Source organism: Stenella coeruleoalba (assembly GCF_951394435.1).
Source record: "Stenella coeruleoalba genome assembly, chromosome: 3".
Taxonomy (NCBI): domain Eukaryota; kingdom Metazoa; phylum Chordata; class Mammalia; order Artiodactyla; family Delphinidae; genus Stenella; species Stenella coeruleoalba.
In genome coordinates this window covers 101,114,492-101,138,651 of record NC_137148.1, presented here as the reverse complement: position 1 = coordinate 101,138,651, position 24,160 = coordinate 101,114,492, and the positions used below count along the sequence as shown (strand labels likewise).

Sequence of the window (24,160 nt, the reverse complement as noted above, 5' to 3'; positions counted from 1 at the left end):
ATCATGTTCTGCTCCTGCTTTCAGATAATCAACAAGCACGTGCCACCTAAGGATCTGTCCAAGACATGGCCTCACAGTAGACAGCATCGACGATGTGACCTCCATCCTCCATCGTGTGTACCAGCCAGTGCCCTGCAGGGAGAGCTTTCCACGGTTTTGTGTGTCTAGTCATGCTAACTAGAATACAGACCATTTAAACTTACTTGGTAAACAGTTGAGAATTCAGAGCAAGAAGAAAATCTAGTACCAAAATACAAGACCCAACTTTAGTTGATCTCAAAAAACAAAGTGATATCCCTTTAATCCTGATACCTTAAAGAGTAAGATTTTAGAGCATATGGTCATATTCACCATCACAGAAACTGATTTCATGTAGAATTTAGAACTAAAATGTGTACTCTATTTGCCACTGTGTTAACAGATTCTCTCAGCCTAGAAATACATGCAAAGTTAGGCCTCAGAAAATACAGACAAGATACTTCTTTCCCTAGATTTTCAATATTTCCTAAAAATGAATAAAAGGAAATGCTCAAAAAGTAATTTTAACATTAATTGTATCCTAGAGTTCATCTAAGGGCATAGGAATACATTCAAGACAGAATGAAATCTTCAAACCCAAGAGCAGGGCTTACTTAGAAAACATCATCATCACCATAGAATCTCAGACATCACAACTTCTTTTGGGACAACTGACCACAGGATTTAAGACTCTGTATGGATGTTTTTAGTAGCACACCCTGACTCCTCACCTCTCAGGTTACAGCTAAAGGGCTTTGGGGGCACAGAATCAGTTGCCATTACTCAGCTTTTTATTGTGATGACTAACATTCTCATTAACTTTTCAACGTCTGGTCAAAAGGTCAATACTGTGGTGGGGGAGTGGCAGGTACAAACTACTGGGTGTGAGATAGGCTCCAGGATGCATTGTACAACATGGGGAATAGAGCCAATATTTTGTAATAACTGTAAATGGAGTGTAACCTTTAAAAATTGGATATTATAAAAAAAGACTCATAGAATAAAGGGTGGGGTTTGAAAAGTTCTACAAATACTAAAGGGATAAAAAAGTGAAAAAATAAAATATCATCATCAACCAAAAAAAATTAAAAAGTAAGCCTTAATTTATTAAACTTTTGGATACAATCAATTTCAAATCCCAAGTTCTGCTCCCTTTGATGTGTCATACCAGAGACAGCCCAGGAGGACTGGCATAGTCAAGTGCTGTGTTCAGCTTCACTCTTTGTAGGATCTCATGTCATTCAGCAGCTAAATGGGACTCTCCTTTCTAAAGCACCTTGATTCTTTCCAAGTCATCATACACATACAGCATTTTATTATTCTCAAAACAAATGCAATGAGCATTCTTCACAAAGAGATAACATTTCATAACCAGTAAAAGCTTTTGGCGGGGTTTTTTTTTTTTTTTTAACACTCCTTGAGATATCTAGCAGTGCTGTCAATGACGGAAGTGTTCTATAACTACACTATCCAATATGGGAACCACTAGCCACAAGCAGCTACTGAGCACTGGAAATGCGGCTAGGATGACTGAGAAACTGAAGTATTATTTTACTTAACTTTGATTAATTTAAATTTAAACAGCCTCGTGTGGCTTGTTCCAACACAGAAATATCAAGCTTCACGAAAAACTAGAATATGCTCTGTCCTCAACAATGAAATATCTAAAAAACAGACAAAGCCTGGGTCGATTTAGTTAGCGTATATCAATGCCAGTAGATTTTTAAGCAAAAAGACAGCAGCAAGACAATTTTGTATGTCCCCTGGCATTCTCTGTAACTGGTGGCTCCTCTGCTAAAGATGACTCCAGTAAAATGTGCAATTCATTTACTTTGAGTCTGTAATTGGTTTGTTGTACACATAGGAAAAGGATGAAACATTAAACAAAATTAAGTGTGGTTTGGTTTAATATATTATTAATCCTTCTTTGATTTTTCTTTCATGGCATGAAAGCCTCCAGGACAAAAGTTGTTCAGTTGGGCCCACAGTTGAGCAAGTTGGGCCTTGCTCCCCGTCAGTCAAGCCCAAGTGCACATCTCCCGAGACTTCAAACGGGGCGTTACTTAGGTCCACTGCTAGCTGTGTGGAGTGAGAAAAGAACTAAGCTCTATGTAAGGAGAAAAAGATTTCAGGAAAGTGGCTCAAGTATGCAGCCGAAACACTGGGAGAACATGGAAAGAAGGTAACCTTCACACTTGGGGGAGGGGGAAACAATGGAACACGAGAACACTGACACATTCCAAAGAAACTATTATGGTGATGGATTATCTCCAGGCTCCTCCCACCGAACGGCTCCTTCTAGAGTTATCTTCCCCTCTGGTACCACCACACCCAATTATAAACAAGGATACTCAAAACATAAATGTGAACGGCTGACAGTATGCCCAGGAGGCTAAAGGCAAACTTTCCCCAGGTAGCACAATCAGAAAGGAAAGGAAAAGGATGCAAAATAAAGATAAGCACTAAAAAGACATTCTGCAGAAAATAAAAAGAACATATTCATCAGAAAATAATCCACTATGATTGAAGGCATTGCTTACCCCTTTCTGGACTGCCCCCGCCCCCAAATGGGACTGTTGAGAGTTTCTGTAGCAGAAAAACAGAAGAGAAAAGGGATTTCTAATTCCTGTTTCAGGCACAAGTCAGTCAAGCTGCCCTGGCCCAGGTAATAAGCTTATGCCAAACCTCAAATGTTTATGAGGTCCCTAAGTCCCTAGTCCTTAGTCTAGATCTAGGTTAATCTAGATTCCGACAGCTTCTTCCCTTTGAATTCACTCAGGAAAGGAAAAAGTCAGTAGCTTGAGAAAAAAGAAGAAGAGACTTTTGGTTTTGTATGTTTAATATTAACAGAATAAAATCAAGAACTAACGATTCTGTGCCTCCTGGGCTCTCATACGGGTGTATTTTTATCTTTAATGCTAATTCCTACTTTGAAAGGTCAAATGGAATTTTTTTCTGCGTTCAATGTAAATAACACGGTAGTGAAAAATGGTAATGCTGACAACCCAGGGTATCCTCGGATCTCCTTCCTTTATATCAAGGCATAGACTTACTGATGGTCCCTCACATGAAAAAGCTCACAAATAAAGACACACACAGTCTCTTTCATGAAGGTTCAAATGTCTTGGGTTTCATGGCCAAATATTCAGTGTGCTGAGTGAAAAATCTTTTGGACCTAAGATTCGGGGGCCTGTTTCAAATTTGGACGTGTTTGAAACTCTAACCTGTTTACTTTCTGACTTTGTCTTCTGTGTCTCCCTTTCTTGCCTCTAGTTCTAGCAGGATTTTCCTAGCAAAATAAAACGTTTGAGCTTTTCAAATAGAAGGGAAATGGTTTCTGACTGGCAGGTTCTAAGCTTTTTCACTGTATATGGCTGAATGGGCACAAACCGCCAAAGACTAAAAGCCACCGAATTTATGGAGTCAATCGCTAAAGAAAATATGTATATTCAGCAGTTGTAAGTCTCCACATGGATAATAAGAGGAATGACTCCAAATTTCACAACCGTGCACAAATTGATGTTCCATTTTAGGTCTGCATGTTTCTCCTCTTTAGCAATTCACCTGTGTGGTCAAGAATTAGGGAAAGTATCTTGTACTTCAAAACTTGCCGGTACCAGGAGAGCATGCTAGGTTTTAGAACACCATACAGAACCTATATGCTAAAAGCAAATTATGTAACTCAATGAAATTATGTATCTCAATGAAACTAGTGGGTCAAAGAGACTGGGCATCTCTATTTCCCTTATCTCCAGTAATCAACTCAGATGTGATGGAGTAATTCAAGCATCTCCCCATTACTAGTAAGAAACATTGTACTTTCTTACTTTGCCTATAAAGGGACTAATTCTTTGAACTCATAATTCTTAGTTTTAACTTATTCATGAATGACGGTGAATCATACCGCCTCTCAAGTCTTCACCAACAAAGCACAGGGAAGAGAGAAGTAGGAATCCACTGCTTTAATAATTTGATTCCACCCTGGTGATCTACCTGAATATCAAGCACATTACTTCACCTCATCTGGGAACCTGGCCAAACGACACCTGGGCATCTGCATCAAATAAGCCCACCAGGGTCTCGCACTGAATGGGAGTCTCAAGCCACTTGGATTTTTGCCAGTAACTCTAGATTAGCTTGGAATCAGCGATGACCTAACAGTCTCTCGTGGAAGTCTATTTTGTACATGTAAGTTTTCTAATTTGTAGGGTACTTTTCTGACAGATTACATAGATGCTTTATAAATTCTGACATTATTATTTGACAGAACAGACATCATAGGGACTTAAAGCATAATCCACATACGGTTTTCGAAGTGTAACTGGGGTCAGACAAGACAGTCTGTTTTGCTAACTTTCTGTTTACCAAGACATATTTTCATTGTTTTATATGACATTCAGCATGAAACTGTATCATACCCAAAGCTAAGCTTTCAGTTCCTGTATCCAGAAACTTTCAACTATCATTTCATCTTACCTTGTATGTTCAGTTACTATGACCACAATGAACCTGTGCAAATAACAGATCCATACACCTAAACTCATTCAATTCAAAAAGCAAGTTTATAACAAGATTTTAATGCATTTTTATATTAAAAAAAATAAAATGCTTTGCAAACTCTGAATAGATATATCTTGAGGCTATCTGTATACTTGCAAGGAAGGCAGACTTTAAAAAAAAAAAACCCTGTTGGAGTAAGGAAAACATTTTCAAAACTTTTGTGTCCCCTCTAAAGCCAGTAGTACTAAGATATGCAGAAGTCCGTGGATATTTTCACCAGGGGACTCTCCTATCGAAGGTAAAAGATTATAAAGACACAACTGCCTTAACAGCTGTAATACAAATGCTTCAACATCAATCAGTCACAGCAATGCTTGATGCCAAGCAAGTAGTTTCTAGAATGGCACAAATAAAAATATATACACATGTAAATGTGCACGTGTACCCTAAAATGGATCATTATTATTTCTGAAAAGATTCACCCCCTCTCCACCACACTTCTATCCTCCCTGCCTGCTTGGGATCGAGTACACTGTCATATCCTGCAGAGCTGGGAGGGGAGAGTTGGATGTATATCATAAGGCAAGGAGAGCTGAGTGGCTTAAGGTTAATCAGTGGCCAAATTAAGAAAATAATTCCGGAGTCCTGCTTTCGAGTCTCCTATCCTACTTCCAAAATTTACGTTCTGCTTTTATATTCAAAATATTCTTAGATATTTGGTGTTTAATCAAATTTTCATAGGATGTGAAGGGGAGATAAAACACGGTCCTTTCTTATTGAATTAATTTGATTTTTGTCTTTTGCACTCCCAGCTATCAAGACTGTCGAATAAACCAGTTTTGACTCATAAATAATAGTTCCATTATATCTACTGTGCCACTCGTCAGAGTACCTGAAATTTTAATTCACTTGTTCAGCTAAATTTCATCCTCAGTTCATGGCCATAAAATTCTTTATTGACAAACTTTCAAAGCAACTTTGACTCTGAGGTATCTAGTCAACATTTTTCTTCTGTGTGGATATTAGTTTATTGAATAAGTGGCATCTGTTTTCCTCCACATCACTAGCAGAGTAGGTATTTCCTTTTGACAGCTTTGCAGGATTTATGGGTTTGCATGCTCTGAAGAAAAATAGTACTAAGCAAAAAATTCCAATTCATTACCTCTTAGTACTTAATTAAGTTCATACTCACGGCACACTGGAGGTGAACCCTGAGACGACTGAACAGCAGCAGAGCAGCCAGCTATATTATCTTTGGAAGACAGAGAGGATTCTAATTATCCTGACCTCATTTTTCCATCTATGATATTCATCAATGTGCCTTCTATTTTGCCTCCCGTTAGACCTGGGCAGAGCTGTTTGGAAAGCGACAGCAGATTCCTTTCTGCAGCCACTGTTCATGCAGCCCTTCTACACAATAAAGCCAAAGAGGGGCCCAACATTACTCTATGACCTTCCAGAATGCAGACCTCTGATCACAGAGTTCTCCCCGAGGTGTGACTGGAGGAGGCGACAAGAAGGCAAGCAGTGAGTCTCAGAAGCAAACACAGCCGGCGAGCAATGAGAGGTGGGGTTACCTGTCGGGGTTCTGCGTGCACACGTGCATCTGTAACAGGATCCTCTGTGTGAAAGTCTTAAAGCACTGCCCGCACTTCCAAAGATGCCAGTCACTGAACTCCGAGTGGAGCTGGCTGGTGGAGGTCGGGCTTGCAAGGACTCGCTGGTTTTTCACGTTGATTTGATTAAATCCTGATTCCATGGGCCCAGACTTATCCAGGAGGGAGAAGTTCCTGCCGCACGGAGTCTGTGGGAAGACGACGGAGCGCTGCTGGGTGGCGGGGGAGAGTTTGCTGCTCTTGTTGAAGGGCTGCAGGGGGTCCTGTCTGCACATGGCTTCCATGACCGTCGAGGGGACATTTACTGGGAGAACAGCAAGGGGTTGAGAAGATCAGTTTTGTTAGCCCTTCAAATAAGCATGATAACACACACTTCTAAAAGATTCCTATAAGTCAATAGTTTAAAAATTGGTTTTTCTGGACTCAGAATGGACATAGAGCAGACAATTTGATTTAAGGGGACAAGCACAATTACCACAAATGAACTCATTAAATGCCTATATTTATTAAGCACCTATTTTCTGCTTGAGATTTTTCATACATGGTTTTTGCCCTCACAGAGCTCACTTACGACTTGAGACAAAAAGACTCCATGACGAGGCTCCACACTGCAGCCTAGATTTGGGGGTTCTCAGATGGGAGGTACAGCAAGAGACAGGGAGAGAAAGGTGGGGCTCCCCAGAGAGGGTGGCCTTGAGCAGAGAAGGTAGATTCAAGCCTTCAGGATTTCAGGCCTTCCATCCAATCCTGCCAGCACAAAACAGGTTTTCAAGAAAAACTGGCTGAAGAGATGAAGGCAACCCTATGAAAGACGCCTGGAGACAGAAGTCTGGCACGCTGGTGGGATGGCACGGGAATCGAGCTGACCGAGCACAGCGTGGGCTTTCGGGGGGCAGATCTCAGAGGGCCTTTAATGTCCAAATAAATAAACAGAAGACTTCAGGCCTAAGAAATAGACACTGACTGTTTCTGACCAGAGGAACAGCAAGAAAAGAGTCAGTGTTCAGGAAGGGCCCGAGTGAGGCACGATGCACAGACAGGGTGCGGTGTGTAAGGTAAGAGTGGGAGGCGACAGAGTATGCAATCTTGGAGCTCGGTGCTTGACACTCGGGGTTTGGAATCAGAAAGATCTATGGAGTTACGCAATCTCCCTGTGCCTCTGTTTCATCATCTGTAAAATGAGGACAATGGAAGTAATCATCCTAACAGTAATAGCATTATGGCTTAGAGGTCAAGACGGCCTAAACTTAAACTCCACTATTCACAGCTGTCCCTTGGTATCCAATGGGGGTTGGTTTCAGAGCCCTCGCAGATACCAAAATCTGTAGATGCTCGAGTCCCGTATACAAAATGGCACGGTATTTGCATATAATCTACTCATATCCTGCCGGATACTTTAAATTACCTCTAGATTAGTTATAATATCTAATACCAGGTAAATGCTATGTAAATAGTTGCCAGCATGCAACAAGTTCAAGTTTTGCTTTGTGGCACTTTCTGGAAATTTTTTCCCAAATATTTTCCATCTGTGGTTGGTTGAATCTGCGGATGCAGACCCTTGGATATAGAAGGCTGACTGTAACACCTTTGTGACTGTGGGAAAACACAGAACATCTGAATACACAATTTAGTCCTTGGTAAAATGTAAAGTGGTTACTGGAAGGACTGGGTGCGATAATGCATAGATGGCAGCTAGTAAATGCTATGGTTGCCACTCGGTAGATGTTGAGCTCTAGGAGCCCTGGCTTCCTTATCTTTAAACCCCCTTTTATGCGGTTTAAATGAGATACTGAAAGTGCTCATCACAGGGCCTACCATCAACAACAGCCACCATTCTTATTCTAGAAGAAGAGACTGGAATGAAGGGAGATGGATTCAAGCATGGGTGGTGGCAGTGGGAGTGGGGAAAGAATTAAAAGAAACATTTTTGAGGAGGGAACCCTAATATACATGAAATTTTTCTTTCTTTCTTTTTTTTAAGTTGCCATTGTGTTAATAATATATATCATGTATTCACTGGTCAACCCACAGGTTCAGAGGTAATTAGAACCTAATATGCTTAAAAACTGTTATTCTTTTTTTAAGTAACCACTCTGTCAATAAAATGTATTTCTTGGTACTTCAGAGATCATAGAGATTAAAGGTTACAGGGTGGTCAAGAGAGGGAAATTAGAGACCAAAAAGTTTAAAAAGGATGACTGGCAAAAAGGTTAGTGATGGGAAGTAAACTATGGCTGTTGGTCACTAGTTCAAGGTCACGTGGAGGAAATACATGAACTGGGAGCTCTCATTCTTTCCTGACATGGACCATCTCTGAGAGTCCTACGAAGCACGAAGACTCAGGCATCCTCAACTACAAAAAGAGAGTGGTAGGGGACCGTGACCGCCAGGAGGCTCCACGCCTGAGTGGACAGGTAGACACCACGTGTGGAGGTTAATGGGCTGCCACTAAGGACTCTTCAACTCTGAGGGTTCTACACAATCACATGTATTTGATGAATCCAACAAAAGGAATAGCTCATCCTACAGGGTTCTGTTGGCCTGGACCATCCTGTCTTAGGAAGGAGAAATAAAACAAGAGACTCACAGACCAGGGGAGAGCCTAGTTTGTCTAGTTGGCAGTTCTTTACCCTGAATGCATACTAGACTCACAGGGGAGATTTTTTTTTAAATACCAGAATCTCTTGGTAGGGCCTAGGCATCTGCATTTTTTGAAATTCCCCAAGTACTTCTAATATACAATCAGAGATGAGAACCACTGATCTAATCCTACCCTCTCTTATTACCAAAAAAAGAAAGAAGGAAAAGAAAATGCTAAGGACCAAGCAGGTCTAATAATTTGCCCATGGTCATACATTCGGTCAAGGATACAGCTAAGCTGGAAGCTTTAGCTTTCTGATTTCCAAGGCACTTTTTTCTGACCACACTCCCATTCTGTGTCTGCTCAATAGCTGTGTTGCAAAAATAAAAAGGACATTTTACAGCTAGTACAGAGTTCTGTGTGTCTGTATATATATACCCATGCATAAACATATGTTATATATGCACCTATATACACATGTACAGACGTATTTATGTATATATTTCACATATAAAATTTATGTATAATTTCAACTTCTGGGGCAAAGTGTATAACCAATATGAAATGTGTGCATACATTTCAGACTCTCAAAAAATCTTTGATTGTACACAGACTGTGACTTTTGAAATACATATTGAAAGAAAAGGAGAAATGTTTTATGTTTTGGCGCTTTCTTAATTAAAAAAAAAACAAAACAGCAGCATTGTCAGAGATTAGGGTAAAATTCATCTTATTTAGCCTGTTTATAACTAATCCGGAAGAGACAAAGCACAGGGAAACCCGCAAGTCTTCAGGCAACACTAAACTCTTGCGGGTTGGGAAGGCCAGACTAGCAGGAAGGAAGGCGGGGTGGGGAGACTGTGGAATGAAGATGTCATCAACATGCAAGAGAGCAGGAAAACCAGCCAGAAGCTCACTGCTGGAAAGAGGAATATGATGCCTCTGGGGGAAATCATACAAATAATACTCTAAGTATAGATTATAAATGCTGACTTCTCACTTAAGCTCCTGGAAAGTAACCCAATAAATTCATTTTCAGAAATTGTTAAGGGCACACCACCTTTCTATTAAACAAAAGAATGTGTGGGTCAATGGATTTTTCTAAGTTTAATAATCAATGTCAAAATAGTAATAAAGAGAAGTGTATACCAGTTTGTATAATGATGTGGGATAAACGGGATCTGAGTTAATGATAATAATAGCATTTAGGTAATAAGAGTTGGGATGGTTATTCTCTGTCTTCTTTCCTCCTATGGAACACTTCAAAACAAACATACTATGTTTTCAAGACATAGCAGCGACACCTGCACTCTATATTCTGCTTTTGGCATGATCTTTTCTTGTACTTGTGAATAAATTCAATCCTGCTGAATGAAATGAGCATATAATTTAGAGAGAGAAAAAAAAAGTAAGGCTAGGAATGGATAAGTTTCATGAAAGCAACCATATTTGCTCTTGAAGCTGTCCTGCAGAGCGCCTGCATACTTCCACAGGACCCTAGAGGTCTAGATACAAAGCACAATTTTTTAAGCAGGACTTAAAAGGACACAGAGGATCATTCTTCCTAATACCAGTCTGACTGGCCCAACAAACAAAAGTATTAACAAAACACAGGGAATTATAAGAGGACAAGAAATGAATCGGAAAACACTATGTTATCCCAAGCCATGACAGTCCAGACCACTGCAAAAGGCCCAGAAACGACTAAGGCAATTCCCCAAAAGGATGAAGGGGTTTCTACATGAAGACATAATGAGCAAGTAAAATCTCTTCAGTCTATAAGACAAAGGTTAAGGGAAAGAGGGCAAACTTTCAAAGCCCTAAAGGATTTAGTCAGGAAAGAACATAAACTCATCAAATCCTGCAAAATTAAACCCCTGAGAGAATGCAATGCAGGATCTATACAACAAAGTCCTACTTTACACCCTCATCCATTCATTCAGTCCACAAATGCGTACAGAGCATCAGTGACAAGCCTGACATTGCTGGCACTGAGGATACAGGGGAACAAGAGAGCCACAGCCCCGGCTTTCAGGCCACGTAAACTGTAGGGACAGAGACAGATATTATACAAATGTCCTTACAGGTAAATATTTACTCAGTTTCATCAAATCTAAACTTCCATTAACTGCAAGCCACACCGTTAATTGTAAGTCACTGATCATTATAACACACTTAGCAGGTTCAGAAAGATTAAAATGTGAAAAATATATGAATTTTAGAATTGACGATATACAGTTGCTACCAGTGTAATAAGTGGTATGACAGAGAAGAAAGGAGGCCAAGAAAATGTCTAACAGGGATGGCTAAACTTCGGGTGGGAATGATGGCTTCCCTGAGGCAGTGACCTTGAACGTGAGTCCTGAAGGGTACACAGCATCAGACAGGTGCAAAGGGAGGAAAAAGGGGATGAGAGGAGATGACACGTTGGCAGCTGTGTCACTAAGTCTGAATGGCATGCTGAGGTGAGGAGCTCAGGGCATGGAAGGAATGGAAAGCAGACTCATGTGGCCAGAGAACGAGGCAGAGATGGGCTGTAGCTGAGGCTGGAGAAGAAGGCAGCACAATTCCCAATGCCCGTGGCGGCAGGGCACATAGCAGAAATCAGTGCTGGGAAGCAGGTTAATACAACAGAGGACGGTGGGGTCTTCAGCAAACTAAATAGGGCATGGCCAGCGTAAAGATGTTTGAATTCGATTTTTTGCAAAACACTATGTGAGCCGTACAAAACATTTCTGGAAACTATATGTAGCCCATGGGCTATCATATTAAAGAACTAGGGATTGATTATAAGAGTAATGGCTAGCCAAAGAAGGGTTTTAAGCTAGGGTATAAGGTTATTAGATTTATGCTTTAAATGCATCATCACTCTGTATCATTAAATGAAAAAGCGAGGTACAGAACAAAGAATATATAGTATGCTGCTATTTGCATACAAGGGGAGGGGTAGAATGAGAGCGCCAGAGAAAGAGAGGGAGAATATGCTCAAATGAGAGAATGGGCAAAAAAATACATCTGGAAGGACACCTAAGAGTGTTTCAACTGATTGCCTTTTGGAAGAAGAATTAATATGCCCATATTACTTTCTGTATTTTGATCTATGGAACCGAACTACCTATTAACAAAACAAGTGAGGGCTTCCCTGGTGGCGCAGTGGTTGAGAGTCCGCCTGCTGATGCAGGGGACACGGGTTCGTGCCCCGGTCCGGGAGGATCCCACATGCCGCAGAGCAGCTGGGCCCGTGAGCCATGGCCGCTGAGCCTGCGCGTCCGGAGCCTGTGCTCCGCAACGGGAGAGGCCACAGCAGTGAGAGGCCCGCATACCGCAAAAACAAAAACAAAAAAACAAAACAAGTGAATAAGCTGAAACAATAAAATCAACAAATCAGTGAATTTTCACTTTGGCTGCTGTGATACTAAAAGGGAAAATGTGACATGCAGGTGGCTACCGCAGGGGTCCAGGCCAAAGCTGATGGTGAGGCTGATCGGGAGGTGGCAGCAGAAATGAAAAGAAACTCATTTAAGAATACACAATCAACAGGGATTTATGAATGATTGGATAGAAGAGGTGAGAAAGAACAAGCGGTCAAGGTTTCTAGAAAGAACAATTGGATGAATGGGAGTGAGAGGTACTGAACTGGGGGAGAGGCAGCTTGCAGGACAGAGTAGGATGGTTTCACTTTACCATGCTTAGTTTGAGACACCTCTGAGACAGGCAAGTGCAGGTGGGAATTCGACAGGTAGACAAGATCCTGGGGCTCCGGTGAGAGATCTGGGTTGGCAGTATAAATCTGGGAGCACCTTTCAGCCCTCTACACCCCCAGATATGGGGGAATGAGGGCCTCAATCCTAAAGCATGGCTGGGATCAAGGAGCCCAAGAGGTCAAATCTCTCATGACAACGGGTTTCCTTGTGTCTTTTGCCACTTCCTTCTGTGAAGGTGTTTTCAGTGGCTGTTGCTTTCTGTTAGAGTCCTGTGCAGATACCAAGACATCCCTCTGGGGTGACTTCTCCTCTGTTTGTTCTAGGACCCTACAGGTTCCTTCAGTTCTGAGCCAAGTTTTATATTACTTCTTGGCCCAGGGTTTCCACAACTGGCAGGTAAGGCAAAATCCAACCCTGTATCCTCCCATAGCTGGGGCTGGTTTTTTGGAGCATGACATACTGTTTTTTTCACCAATGGCCTATTGGCTTGAGGGTAGCACTTTTCTAGTCCCGTTAAGGGACAAAACAGTGACTTCTGGTTCTTGGATTTATGTGAGGATCCAGTCCCAGCTGCTCACTGTGCACAAGGAGCCGAGAGCCGGGCCCCTCCCAACTGCAGTAAGACTGAGCCTAACACCCGCCTAGCCCAGGCTCGCTGCTACGGCCATCTCACATGGCACCTGCGTTAGGTTTGCTGTTGTAGTTTTTGCTACGTGCCTTCTCCTACACGGAGTTCCTTGAGGACGGGGTCTGAGGTTTTGTACCCCATCACAATGCTTCCCACAGGACCTTGCACACAGATGTTCTCATTGGACTGAACTATTCTGTAATCGCCTCAATGTTCATAGGTAGAAGGCTTGAGTGGGGCCTTTCTATCCGGGGCCTAGTTCCTTATTGTTGGTGGGATGGTGGGGTCAGTGCGCCGTGCAGAGGTGCCAATTTTTATTTTCTGCTCATTAAAATCAAAGGAAAAAGGCAGGCCTCTTGCGGGCAGAGTTTACTCCAGTGCAGCGAACCTCTGCGCTGCCATCAAGTGTCACATTCTGCTACCTCAGCTTCACATGCCAAGACAGAAAAAGCAGCAGGAAGACGTGTTTAACATTTATTCCCAGGTTTCTTTTTTCAATTTCCTCTGAAATGAATATGAATACACTACGGTCTTTACACTCTGCAGGAGCTAATCCCCCACTGGAAGCTTTGGGGAACCTCATTCCTTCTTGCGGATACAATCTGTCGACACAGGCGTTCCTTCAGGCTCTTCTGAAAGGCCCATAGTGGACAGAGCTGCGCTCTCTTTGGAGCTCTATTACACTTATAACTATGGGTTGTTTTTTTTTTTTTTAAGAAAATAACATAGGAATTGCTTCCAGAACCCAAGTGCCTGTGTGAAACGCTGCCTTCTCTTTGAGGCAAGGCTGCTTTCAATGGCTCCTCCAGGCAGTGAGCGTGTCCCAGTGCCAGAGGGGCCAGTGACTGAAGCCTGAACCCGCCCACATGCTCAATAGGAAATGTGTACTTTCGCCGTTGAAAGAACCATGAGAAGAAAATGATATTTTTATAAATGAAAGCGCTTAATAAGTATTATTCACTAAGTAAAATCATATTTTACTTGAATGTCTTGGACCATGTATCAATTTCATTAACCAAGAAAAAAATCTAGCTGAACTATGTACCCCTTCTAGTAATGGCAACAAAATTCTCAATATGTATCCAGTGAGCATGTATTAATTGTTTACTGTGTGCATAGCACTATAAGGAGGCTCTGTGGAAGCATTTTGTCAAATAAGTCTTTGATCTCAAGAAGCTTCTTTTTAGGGTACCTAATTTATTTTGTGGCTAACTCGGTAGCATAAAAATTGTCTTCAAACTGCTAATCCCATTGAGATGATTTCAATTACTCAGGGTTGCAGAAGGCTATCTGTTAAATTATCTGTCCATGCCCTTTCACACATCTGTGCTTTTAAATCACACAGAGTATTTTCTCAGTACAGAATAAGGATCCCTCATTATAAAGCATCCCTAGGTCTCTCCGTGAATCATATGGAATGACAATCCATCTTCGAGTTAGAGTCAAAGTCATATATCTCCCCCCACGCCATCTGATGAAGCTTTCTGCTGGTTTCCTGGGTGGCCAATCACATCACAGATATATGACTTTGAGACAAGAACTGAAATAAAATTCCTGTAATACCCTTAGGGGGGAGGGAGATGGTCACTGCTGAGCATTTTAGTCAATGACTTAATTCCCTTTAAACTTCCCTCCACCCTTGCTTAGAGCTCTGAACTCAACCTAAAAGAGCTGCATAGTTTACCTACTGAATCCACAATACTTCGAGGTGCGTTAGCTTTGTGAATTTTCTTCCAAGGATTTCAGGTGCTAAATGATACATAACATGTGCCCCGGGAGAGTTTATTCAATACCCTAATCAGCAACCTCAAGAATGCTTCACGCAGGTTGGACAATGGGAGAAAGAAGGCCTCAGAAGCAAAGCACTTGGTGTTGCCAGAAAGTACATTTTTGATGGCACTACCACACTGAAACTGGAGACCAGCTGGTACGCTCTTAGACACCATCGTCAGGTGGCTGTGAATGGCACATACAACCCCCAATCCTCCAGCTCAGCCCCTAAATCCCTCTCGTCCATGTAACAGCATCACGAGGTGGAAGCAATGTCGTAGATGTGAGACTTCCACCCCAGAGATCCACGTCAAGGGGAAGAAACACATTCCCTGAGCAGTCATTCCACAGTTCCCATGTCTGACTCATAACTCAGTAAATGGCCATTCCATCCATCCAGCTCCTCAGACCAAAGCCCTGGAGTTATCTTTGACTCCTTTCTCTCACTCAGCATCCAATGTGTCAGCAAATGCTGTTGACTTTACTTTCAAAATATATCAAGAATCCAACCACTTCTCACCACCTCCACCACTTTTACACTGGTCCAAACCACCATTACCTCCCCTCACTGGATTCCAGCAACAGCCTCTAACTGGGTCCTGCTCCATCCTCACCCTCACTGTCAGGTCCCCACTCAGTAGCCAGAGTAATCCTGTTACAACTTCAGTCAGGTCATATCACTCTTCTGCTCAAAACTCTGCAATACCCCCTTTGTCCAAGGCACACAGAGTAAAAGCCAGGGTCCTGACAGTGACCTCCTGGGCCCTACAAGATCCCTTCCCCCAAATCTAAGGTAACCCCTCCCCACTTCAACCAATACATTCCAACTGACACACCTATGTCAGTCTTTGTGATGCTCTTCTGACAGGCCAGTAGCATTTCCATTTTGGGTCTTTACGCTTGGAGTCCAGCTGCCTGCAACACTGCTCCCAAAGAACACATGGCTTGTTCCTTCATCTCCTTAAGTCTTTGCCCAAAGGCCACCTTCCGAGTAGGGCCCACCCCGATCATCTCTAAAATTGCAACTCCCAACTCCTGGCACTCCTCACCCCTTCTCTGCTTTGTTAACTCTATGACACTTATCATTACCTGACAAACTATTTATTTACTCATATACAGGTTGATAATCTGTCTCCCTCTACTAGACTCTATGCTCTAGGAGGGCAGGAATTCTTGTCTGTTTTGTTCACTGCTACGTTTGTAGCACCCAGCAATGATGCTGGTCCTTAGTAAGTATTCAACAAATATGAATGAATGAATGAATGAATTTATTTTTGGACTGTGTGCCATGTACTTTACAACTCTAGACTTTGATATGTTTACTCCCAGACATCCCTTGACACACATACCACAATATTTTCAGAGTCTGGAGCAGGCTGTACTAAAGGAGGAAACAGAAGGCCTTATAAGATTTCTGGAATCTTTTTGGATCAGATTCCATCCTTTAGAAGGCGAAGTTACACCAAGGTTCTAATGTATAGACAGGCCCATGTCAGCAGATCAGGGGAGTTGATCCTGGTGCTTTTCTGTGTGTGGATCTACATCTAGTTTTAGGGGAGCTGGGCATGGAGCCATTGTAGGAAGACAAAGCACACTGGCCGCCACGGCCATTTCTGCCTGTAATACCAACCACACACTCATGTCCAACACTGAGATTTTCTCCTATGAAACAGACACTCCCTCAAACAGGAGTAGGACTGCAGAAAAGAAACTTTCCAATGGAAACTTGGGAAGTAAGAAGAATGTACTTACATGTGCAGAGATTCATTTTTTGATTTGAGATTGGTTTGGGGTTAGGGTAAAGTGGAAAAGGAAAGTTGAGAGTAATATGCTTTTTTGAGGATTCTATTTTTTACAAAGAAAATAAAGATAACATGGAAAAGAAATACCTGATCAGCATTTCAATCAGTAGTATTATAAACATTTTTTTGGAGTTTATATGTGTGTGAGAGAAAGTAAGTAGAGAAGGAAAAATTAAAATAACACATTTTTTTTCCAAAATGAAGTTTCTTAAATAGATCTGTTCTCTCTGCGTCTTTTTCTACTGTATAATCCCAAATTATCAGTTCACAGATTAGTCAATTTGATGACAAGAAAAAACAGTGTCATTAAAACCAGTGTTTCTCACTGAAGCACATCAGAATCACTTAATTCTGTTCCAAATACTGGAAATCACTTCATAACATTTTCCCAAAGAATTGATAAAAACAAATATATAAAGTTTAGGTGAAAATTGCTGCAAAAGTTTGCATCTGCCTAGACATTAGATTATTTTTTAAACATAATGATTGCCATGGTAAGAAAGATAGAAGAAAATTACATGGTTCACTTTAGACTAAGTTGCTTAGAGAGAGACAAATTCCTCAATCATACGTCTATGATTTTTCCTACCATTTCTCATTCCAATGACTACTTAAGAGGAAGCAAAACCAATCGACTGGAGGGGTGTTACTCCTGATTAAACAACAGTGTTTTCTCATTATTTCATTTTTGCAAATAATGCGACTCCAGCAAGACTGTGCATCCCTTCAGAGGAGAAGTTGTATCTTATGCTGCTCTTGTAAACAGACACATAGTAGGTGCTCAGTAAATACCAACTGCCTTAACATTTCAGCTGGCAATGATTTAAAACCAGGACAAAGGACAAAGGTTTTAAAATCATAAGCAGGCGAAGAAAAATTGGCCTGTACAAGTCAAGATTCCCTGTGAAAAAGCAAAGGACATACAAGGAAAAGAAAATGATGGAACAGACGTGCACATTTGTGTTACACAGCAGAGTGAACCGCATTTCAGGAGTTTCAAACAACACTCTTAAAAAGTTAGCTTTGAAATAGGTATTTGGAAATGTGAATTCAGAGCTAAAATAAATTCTTACAGTTTTCATCCTGGGCAATGCATTGTAAAGGGATCCCAAAGAAAGACGTATAGCTGTCATTGTACCACACCAGAAGCTCGGTACCCCTGGGAATATCTATACAGGCTCGGTAGAATATATTCGACCTATTCAAAACAAAAGAAAACCCAGCTTAGTAATCGGTAGGACTCATGTGCCCCATCCACACTTTTATTGCCCCGAAAAAGTTCTGCCCAGCTTTCCACCTAAACAGTTTCTGTTTGTAATAAAATCTGCACCCACCTTATCGTTCCCAACAACCAATTAGAGCCTGTAACCTGGTATGATAAATAGCTCACAGTTTATTTCCACAGTGTCCCTCCACAGAACCTCTTGGCTGAAGAGACAAGATATTTGGCCCGGGAGACAGCAGAAAGGAAGAGTTCATTAAAAAAAAAAAAAAAATTCCATCTCATACTAATGAGAAGATTCTCTCTATTGGCAAATTGCAGACTCCGGTGCCTCAACCTCACATATAAATTAATACTATTGATTTCTTATTTGAAGGGAAAGTGTTGCGTATATTCTTACAACTTGGCATTGGGAGTTCTCTAATTCGTAATAAAATTAAGCAGCTTTGTGATATAAGGACTGAAAGAAATAAAAGTCTTCCCCATTGCTTTTTTTCTAAACTTTGATACAGGAGAAGAGAAAAACCCTCTTATGTGAAATGGATGGAAATTCAGTAAATACAAGAGGAGCACTTTACTCTGGCTGAAAGATTACACTCTGAAATGATGGAGTGAAGGTACCAAGAAATAACCACTTTTTTATAACAGCTGTGGCACTGTAAAGAAAAATCTACAGATTAAAAGAAAGAGGAGCCTGCGACGGGTTTTCTCAATGAAGAATTGCTACAAATATTAGCCTCAAGTTCAAGATAAAAGTGTTTAGGGTTGGTGGACCTTAAGTTTAGCCTTTCTGTAAGGAATTGGCCGTAGCAGGGCAATTTGTTCCTTGTGTAACACTGCAGACATAATGCGAAGCCTTCACCACATTTTTCATGGCAGTGAGATATGCACTTGTCAACATATTTTGTCACCACAAAGTGGCTCTTGGCAATAGGATCATAAAGATCAATAAAAAAAAGTGCAGATTCTCAATATTTTACTTGCAGCTGCAAAAATTTCATTTATCTTGTTATTTTCCTTACTTGCTGCCATTCTGTCTCACGAGGGCACTGCTAGCTAAGCAGAGTGTTTTCTCCCAACATTCTATGAATATCTGACAAAAACTCCAGCCAGCTGTCCGGACCTCACTCCCCTTCCTCCCTCCGCACCTCCAAGAGCTGTGCATTTTATTAATTCTTTCCACTGCTACATAAAAAAATCAAAATTGGAGCCGGGCTATAAATCACTGGCATCTCCTAACTTGAGAAAAATTGAGTCGACTTTGTACTTCACCCTTGTAACATTTCATCTCTCGGTTTGGCTTCCCTTAATATAAACACAGCGCCCGGCAAATGAATGTGCTAAAACCAAATGACACACTTTGCCGCTGAAAGAGCAGAACTGTTTTCGAGCAATGGGTGGTCTTTGGAGGCACAGAGTAGGCCGAAAGGGGGAAAAAAATGTGTAAGCGTACACCGTTCTTTACAAGCGGGCAGAGCTTCCAAAACTCGCAGAAATCTCTGCATGTTGAAGCACATCAAAGGGATTTTTCCCTTTTCAGATAATATTTCCTTTGCTGACATGTATTTAGTATTGTGGTTGGATGACTCATAAAGATAGCTTCATGGCGTCCCAACGCAGCTGAAGCAGAACACACGCCAACAAACATTATTGTCAGCCTCAAAATAAAAACAAAACGTTCAGCTAAGGGTCAATCAATCAAGGGTTCTTTGAAGAAAATTCCATTTAGATATTACAAATCATAACAGAATGAATCTAAACCAGCTGACTTTTTGTGAAGAGGACATTCATGTACAATAAAAATTAGGCTAGCTCTTCGGGGTCCAACTTTTCTATTTTCTTACTCTTGGACGTGGTCACTGGTGACGGATGCCAGTTTTTAAATTGTGTTTTTGTAGTTCATTTTATAAAGATCTGAAGTAATCGAAAACAGATCGGCAGAGAGAACTTGATGTGTAAGTGCCATCAGGAAAGGGAGCAATAAAACCCACTTAACATTGACAGAAAGGTAATGACTTGCTCATACCCACCTTCCTCGTAGGGGTTTCTTATTTTCCCAAAGTCAGAATTTGCCTCAAGAGCTCCCTGGGTGCCCATGACAGAACCAGCCAATCTATCTCTTGCCAAATGGAGAAGCACAACCTTTACTAATTTTCTAGCTCCGAGTTTTATAAAAACTTCATGACAGAGATGCAGCTGCAGGGAAGGTGGGTGAAGCCCATATACAGACTGTAACCAGATCCCGTCGTACACAAGTTCGTTTAAACCCTTATGTAATGAAAGATAACTGCCTAGGAAACCAAGGCAGTGAGTCACATGCTGCCCAAATATGTTCCTTTTGAATTTGGAGGCCTTTGGAGAGCAAGCCAGATTTGTGCAGCCTTTAACCTATAAGGGGAATAAAGCTTTTTTTTTTTTTTAAGTCTTCATTTAAAAAAAAAAATGAGAATGAAAATAAATCGTCATAGGCAGGACTCCAAGTTGCCGAGCAAGGGCTCTTCTGCTTTGATGTGTCTGTGGTGCCTGGTAAAGCTAAACAGTTGCTTCTGATCCGAAAGGGAACACGGCTGTTTATAACTGAGGTCATATATTTACAGGGCACATGTTTTCGAGGGATTCTGAGAAAAGAAGGCTTAGTGGCAGGGCTTTTTTCCTATGGGATCTGTCTTTGCCTTTTTGTCTCCACTCCAGCTTTTCGCATTAAATGGAAATGCCTGACCAACAGGTGCACTGGGCAGGTGTGGCTTAGGCTCTGGGAATCCACCCTGCTTCTATGCCCCTACCCCACCCCAGGCCTCCCTATGAGACTCTGGGCAATGGGGGTGGCTCACCTCATCTTTGTTACCCTTTGGGCTTTGCCCAAACATCTCAGGAGACCAGGGCCTTCTCTATGCTCCGGAACTACCTCATCCCCTGAAACGTACTCTGAATTGTCGCAGGACCAAAGCCAAACGCTTTGGCACCTTTCAAGGGATCAGAAGAGGTTGCTCTGACTCAGCCAAGGCTGCCGAGCATAACGGTTTTAGAAAAGCAGCTTTGGGAGTGTTGAGAGTTCTTGATTTCCCATGCCTTTGTACAAATCAAACTGTTCTCCCTAGGAGACAGCCAGACCGCAGGGGACTGAAGGCAAGCGACCTGGGGCTGAATCTCTAAACTCCTGTTTACGTGTGGACACGTCTGCTCTGGGGGAAATCACTCCGAGTCAGTGAGTTCGCCGGGCTCACTCAGGCCATTATGAAAGTTCAGGTGATGATGTGGAAGTAACTTTATCACATGCAGTGAGTGAAAAAAGGCCTTCTCCTAACATCTTTCTTCCCGAATTCTCAATAAATTACTGTTAGGAGAACTAAGGAGATATCACGAACCTAGCAAAAAAAATTCCTGCCAGTCCTTGCAGAGTTCTTCAGGACTCTGCAGGATTTTTTCAAAACTAGCAGCAAGCCTGAATTTATATATGCAAGGCAAAGGGCTTCGGCTTTGTAAGCGGTAAATCAAGGTATACTTTACCTGTACTGAACTACTGTTAGATTCTGTTCTCCGCAGTGCCTTGCACATCGGATATACCTCATCCAGCTCGACTTACTAGGTTCCCCACCATCAATAAAGTGCTGTAGTGTCCCATCTTGGTCATATATCTAGAGAAGAGGTCAGAAGGTCAAGTAGTTAGAACGAATCATCAGCAATCATTTTCCCTGCTTCCCTTGGTGTCTTTATGTGTCGGCTGCAGCAATTTATTGCCCGTAGGTTTGCTAGTGCTTATGAATGCTTGTGGAAACTCAACTGGAATAACAGAAGAAAAACATTTTCTGGTGATGCAAGTTAATCACGTTTTTCTTATCGAGCCAATCTTCCCTTTATTAAATACATTTGTGGCATCTCAAGGATGTGAGTGACCATGTTTCCCAAAGAATATTTAACCTCTTTTGACAGGCTACTCTTAAGTAATGAGCTGCTGGGTAAACAAAGCAAGCTGAGAGGCGAGGCCACGCTGACATGGCTGGAACATCCACACGAGAGGCCCTCCTCTCAAACACATAACTGCTCGAAGGCATTCGGGAGGCAGGGACCGTCTGCTTAACAAGCTGGGTGACACCTAGCAGAGGTTGGAGCATTATGGAGCTGTATCACACTGATAAAGCAGACTGATTCAGATGAAATAAACGGACTCTCACCTCGCAGAAGATGTAGGACTTCAGCTGTCAGGACCTGAAACTATTAGGAGAGGAGTCATGAAAAAAGAGAGACCCTCACAAAGGGAAAGAAAAAATAATAATAACTGTTTCCTATGGATTTTTAATGTCTTAACTAAGGTTGCTCTAATAATTATTGCCTTAGGCCACCTCAAGCAGATTTTCTTTCAAGCACCTTCAAGGAAATGAAATCTGCTTCAAACCAGGCAATAAGCGTGGGACAAAAAGTCTTCTGCGAAACAACTGGCCAGCCTAGGACATGCGGAGTCAGTGCTGACAGCAGAGACAATCGGCTCTCACTTCCAGAAACCAGGTCAGCCCTGGGTACCTTGAAGGCTGTGGTATCTAGAGGAGTGGGAGATCCGGGGTTATATATGTACAGCAATCCTCAAAGGTCATCCTCAGCCCTAGGGGCAGCCAGGAAGCAAGGGGTACAGTTCTCAGAAGGACCATGGCAAAACTGGACCTTTTCAAATAAAATCAGCAGTAAGATTCTGTTCCCCAGAGCATCCTGAGAAAATATTTTTTACCTTTGCTAATCAGCCTTTCCACTTTTCCTTTCCAAATAGACACAGAGATAAGTCTCACAGAGAGCCTCACTGGTTACATTTCGGCCCTAAAATTAGTAGGGTCATTCATATTAATTTAGCTCAGTATTTCTATTCTGGAGGTCAAAGGGCTTAGTGATGACAGTTCTTTTTATCATCACCAGTCATTTTAAAATAGCTGATTTTTTTCTTTTTTTGGCTTTTCTTGAACTCATTTGTCTTCACCCCCAATCTTTCCACTAACCCCCAGAAACAGAAGAGAGACACCAATCCAACCAATACAATTGTTGGAGAAGTTATAACTGGATAGCAGGCCAGAGTGATTACAGCTGATAATCAATGTAGCCTGAGAAGAATGAAGAGATTCCTGGATGATATTATATTTAAGATTAATGATTTTAAATTCCTAGCTCGGGGATGATGGCAGAGAACGGAAACATTTCATGCAGTGGATACATCTGCTCTTCGAGCAACCTAATGACAGATTTCATATTTTGGTTAGGTTATTACACTGTACTTATTTTGTTGTTGTTGTCTTTGTTTTCGTTTTAGGAAACTGGTTCAAAGGCTCAAAGTCTCAACCCTGAGTCTGCTGTTGACAACCCGTGCAACACTGAACACAGCCATCAGTTCTCTGAATGCCACTGTTTATCTATAATGGAGCCCAAAACGTTGATGATCCAGCCCCCTGCCCTGTCCTTCCCCCATGAACAAACCACCCATGACAGCTGCTAGTGAAAATAACGACACATTTGGAGAAGCGCAGTTCTCCTTTGTGCTTGTAGCTAATGTCCTCAACAGCAAGTAAAACTCTCTAACGTTTATACGTAGTTGTGGGTGTTGCCTTGAGCGTTAGCTCATTTGAACACCAGACACTAGCCAGTCAGTCTTGAAAATGAGTATAAAAAAGTGTTTCCTTCTTTATCCATTCATGTATATGTATAGCTGATTCACTTTGTTATGAAGCAGAAACTGACACACCATTGTAAACAATTATACTCCAATAAAGATGTTAAAAAAAAAAAAAGTGTTTCCTCCCACACTGTTTCAACAATAGTCTCCTTAAACTAAGTATATTGTGATTACAGGAATCCTACAATTTTTGCCTACCTGGTGAAACTCCTCTCGCCTTGAGGAAAGTAGATGGATATTTGTCAGGCTTTCCCCAAATATCACACAATGAGCGCACAGCACGAGGTTGAGCCTCCCTGGCTTCAGCCTGATACCGACATCACACGATTTCACATGAAACTGATGAAAATCCCATGTACCTAGTTGGATCGCACAAGTGTGCATCCAGTCAGAGGTGAGGAAGCTCATTCAACCTTGACACTGTTCTTTCCCTCAACCCCCCAGAGCCCAGCTATCACCAGATCCAGCTGAATCTGCCTCCTAAACATCTCTCCTTCTCCACCATCACCATCCTGCCCAAACCAGTTTCCTCTCTTGCCTGAAGGAAGACAAAAGTCCCTTAACTGATCTTCCTGCACCGTCTTCAGGCCCTTCCAACCTAGTCTCTAAAGTACAGCCAGAGTGATCTTTCAAAACACGAATCCGATGATATGCTTTTCAACCCCCCCC

At 41.8% G+C, this 24,160-nt stretch overlaps 1 protein-coding gene across 1 annotated transcript in view; it reads right to left on the bottom strand.

Moving 5' to 3' along the window:
* Positions 1-24,160, bottom strand: part of PRDM6 (PR/SET domain 6) — a 100,714-nt gene that overhangs the window by 10,877 nt on the left and 65,677 nt on the right. Inside the window, exons 3-5 of the mRNA XM_079918607.1 lie at positions 21,349-21,476; positions 17,693-17,817; positions 6,096-6,438 (exon numbers count right to left, since the gene is read on the bottom strand). Of these exons, the coding sequence (XP_079774733.1) occupies positions 6,096-6,438; positions 17,693-17,817; positions 21,349-21,476 (596 nt within the window). The remainder of the gene's footprint in view (positions 1-6,095; positions 6,439-17,692; positions 17,818-21,348; positions 21,477-24,160) is intronic.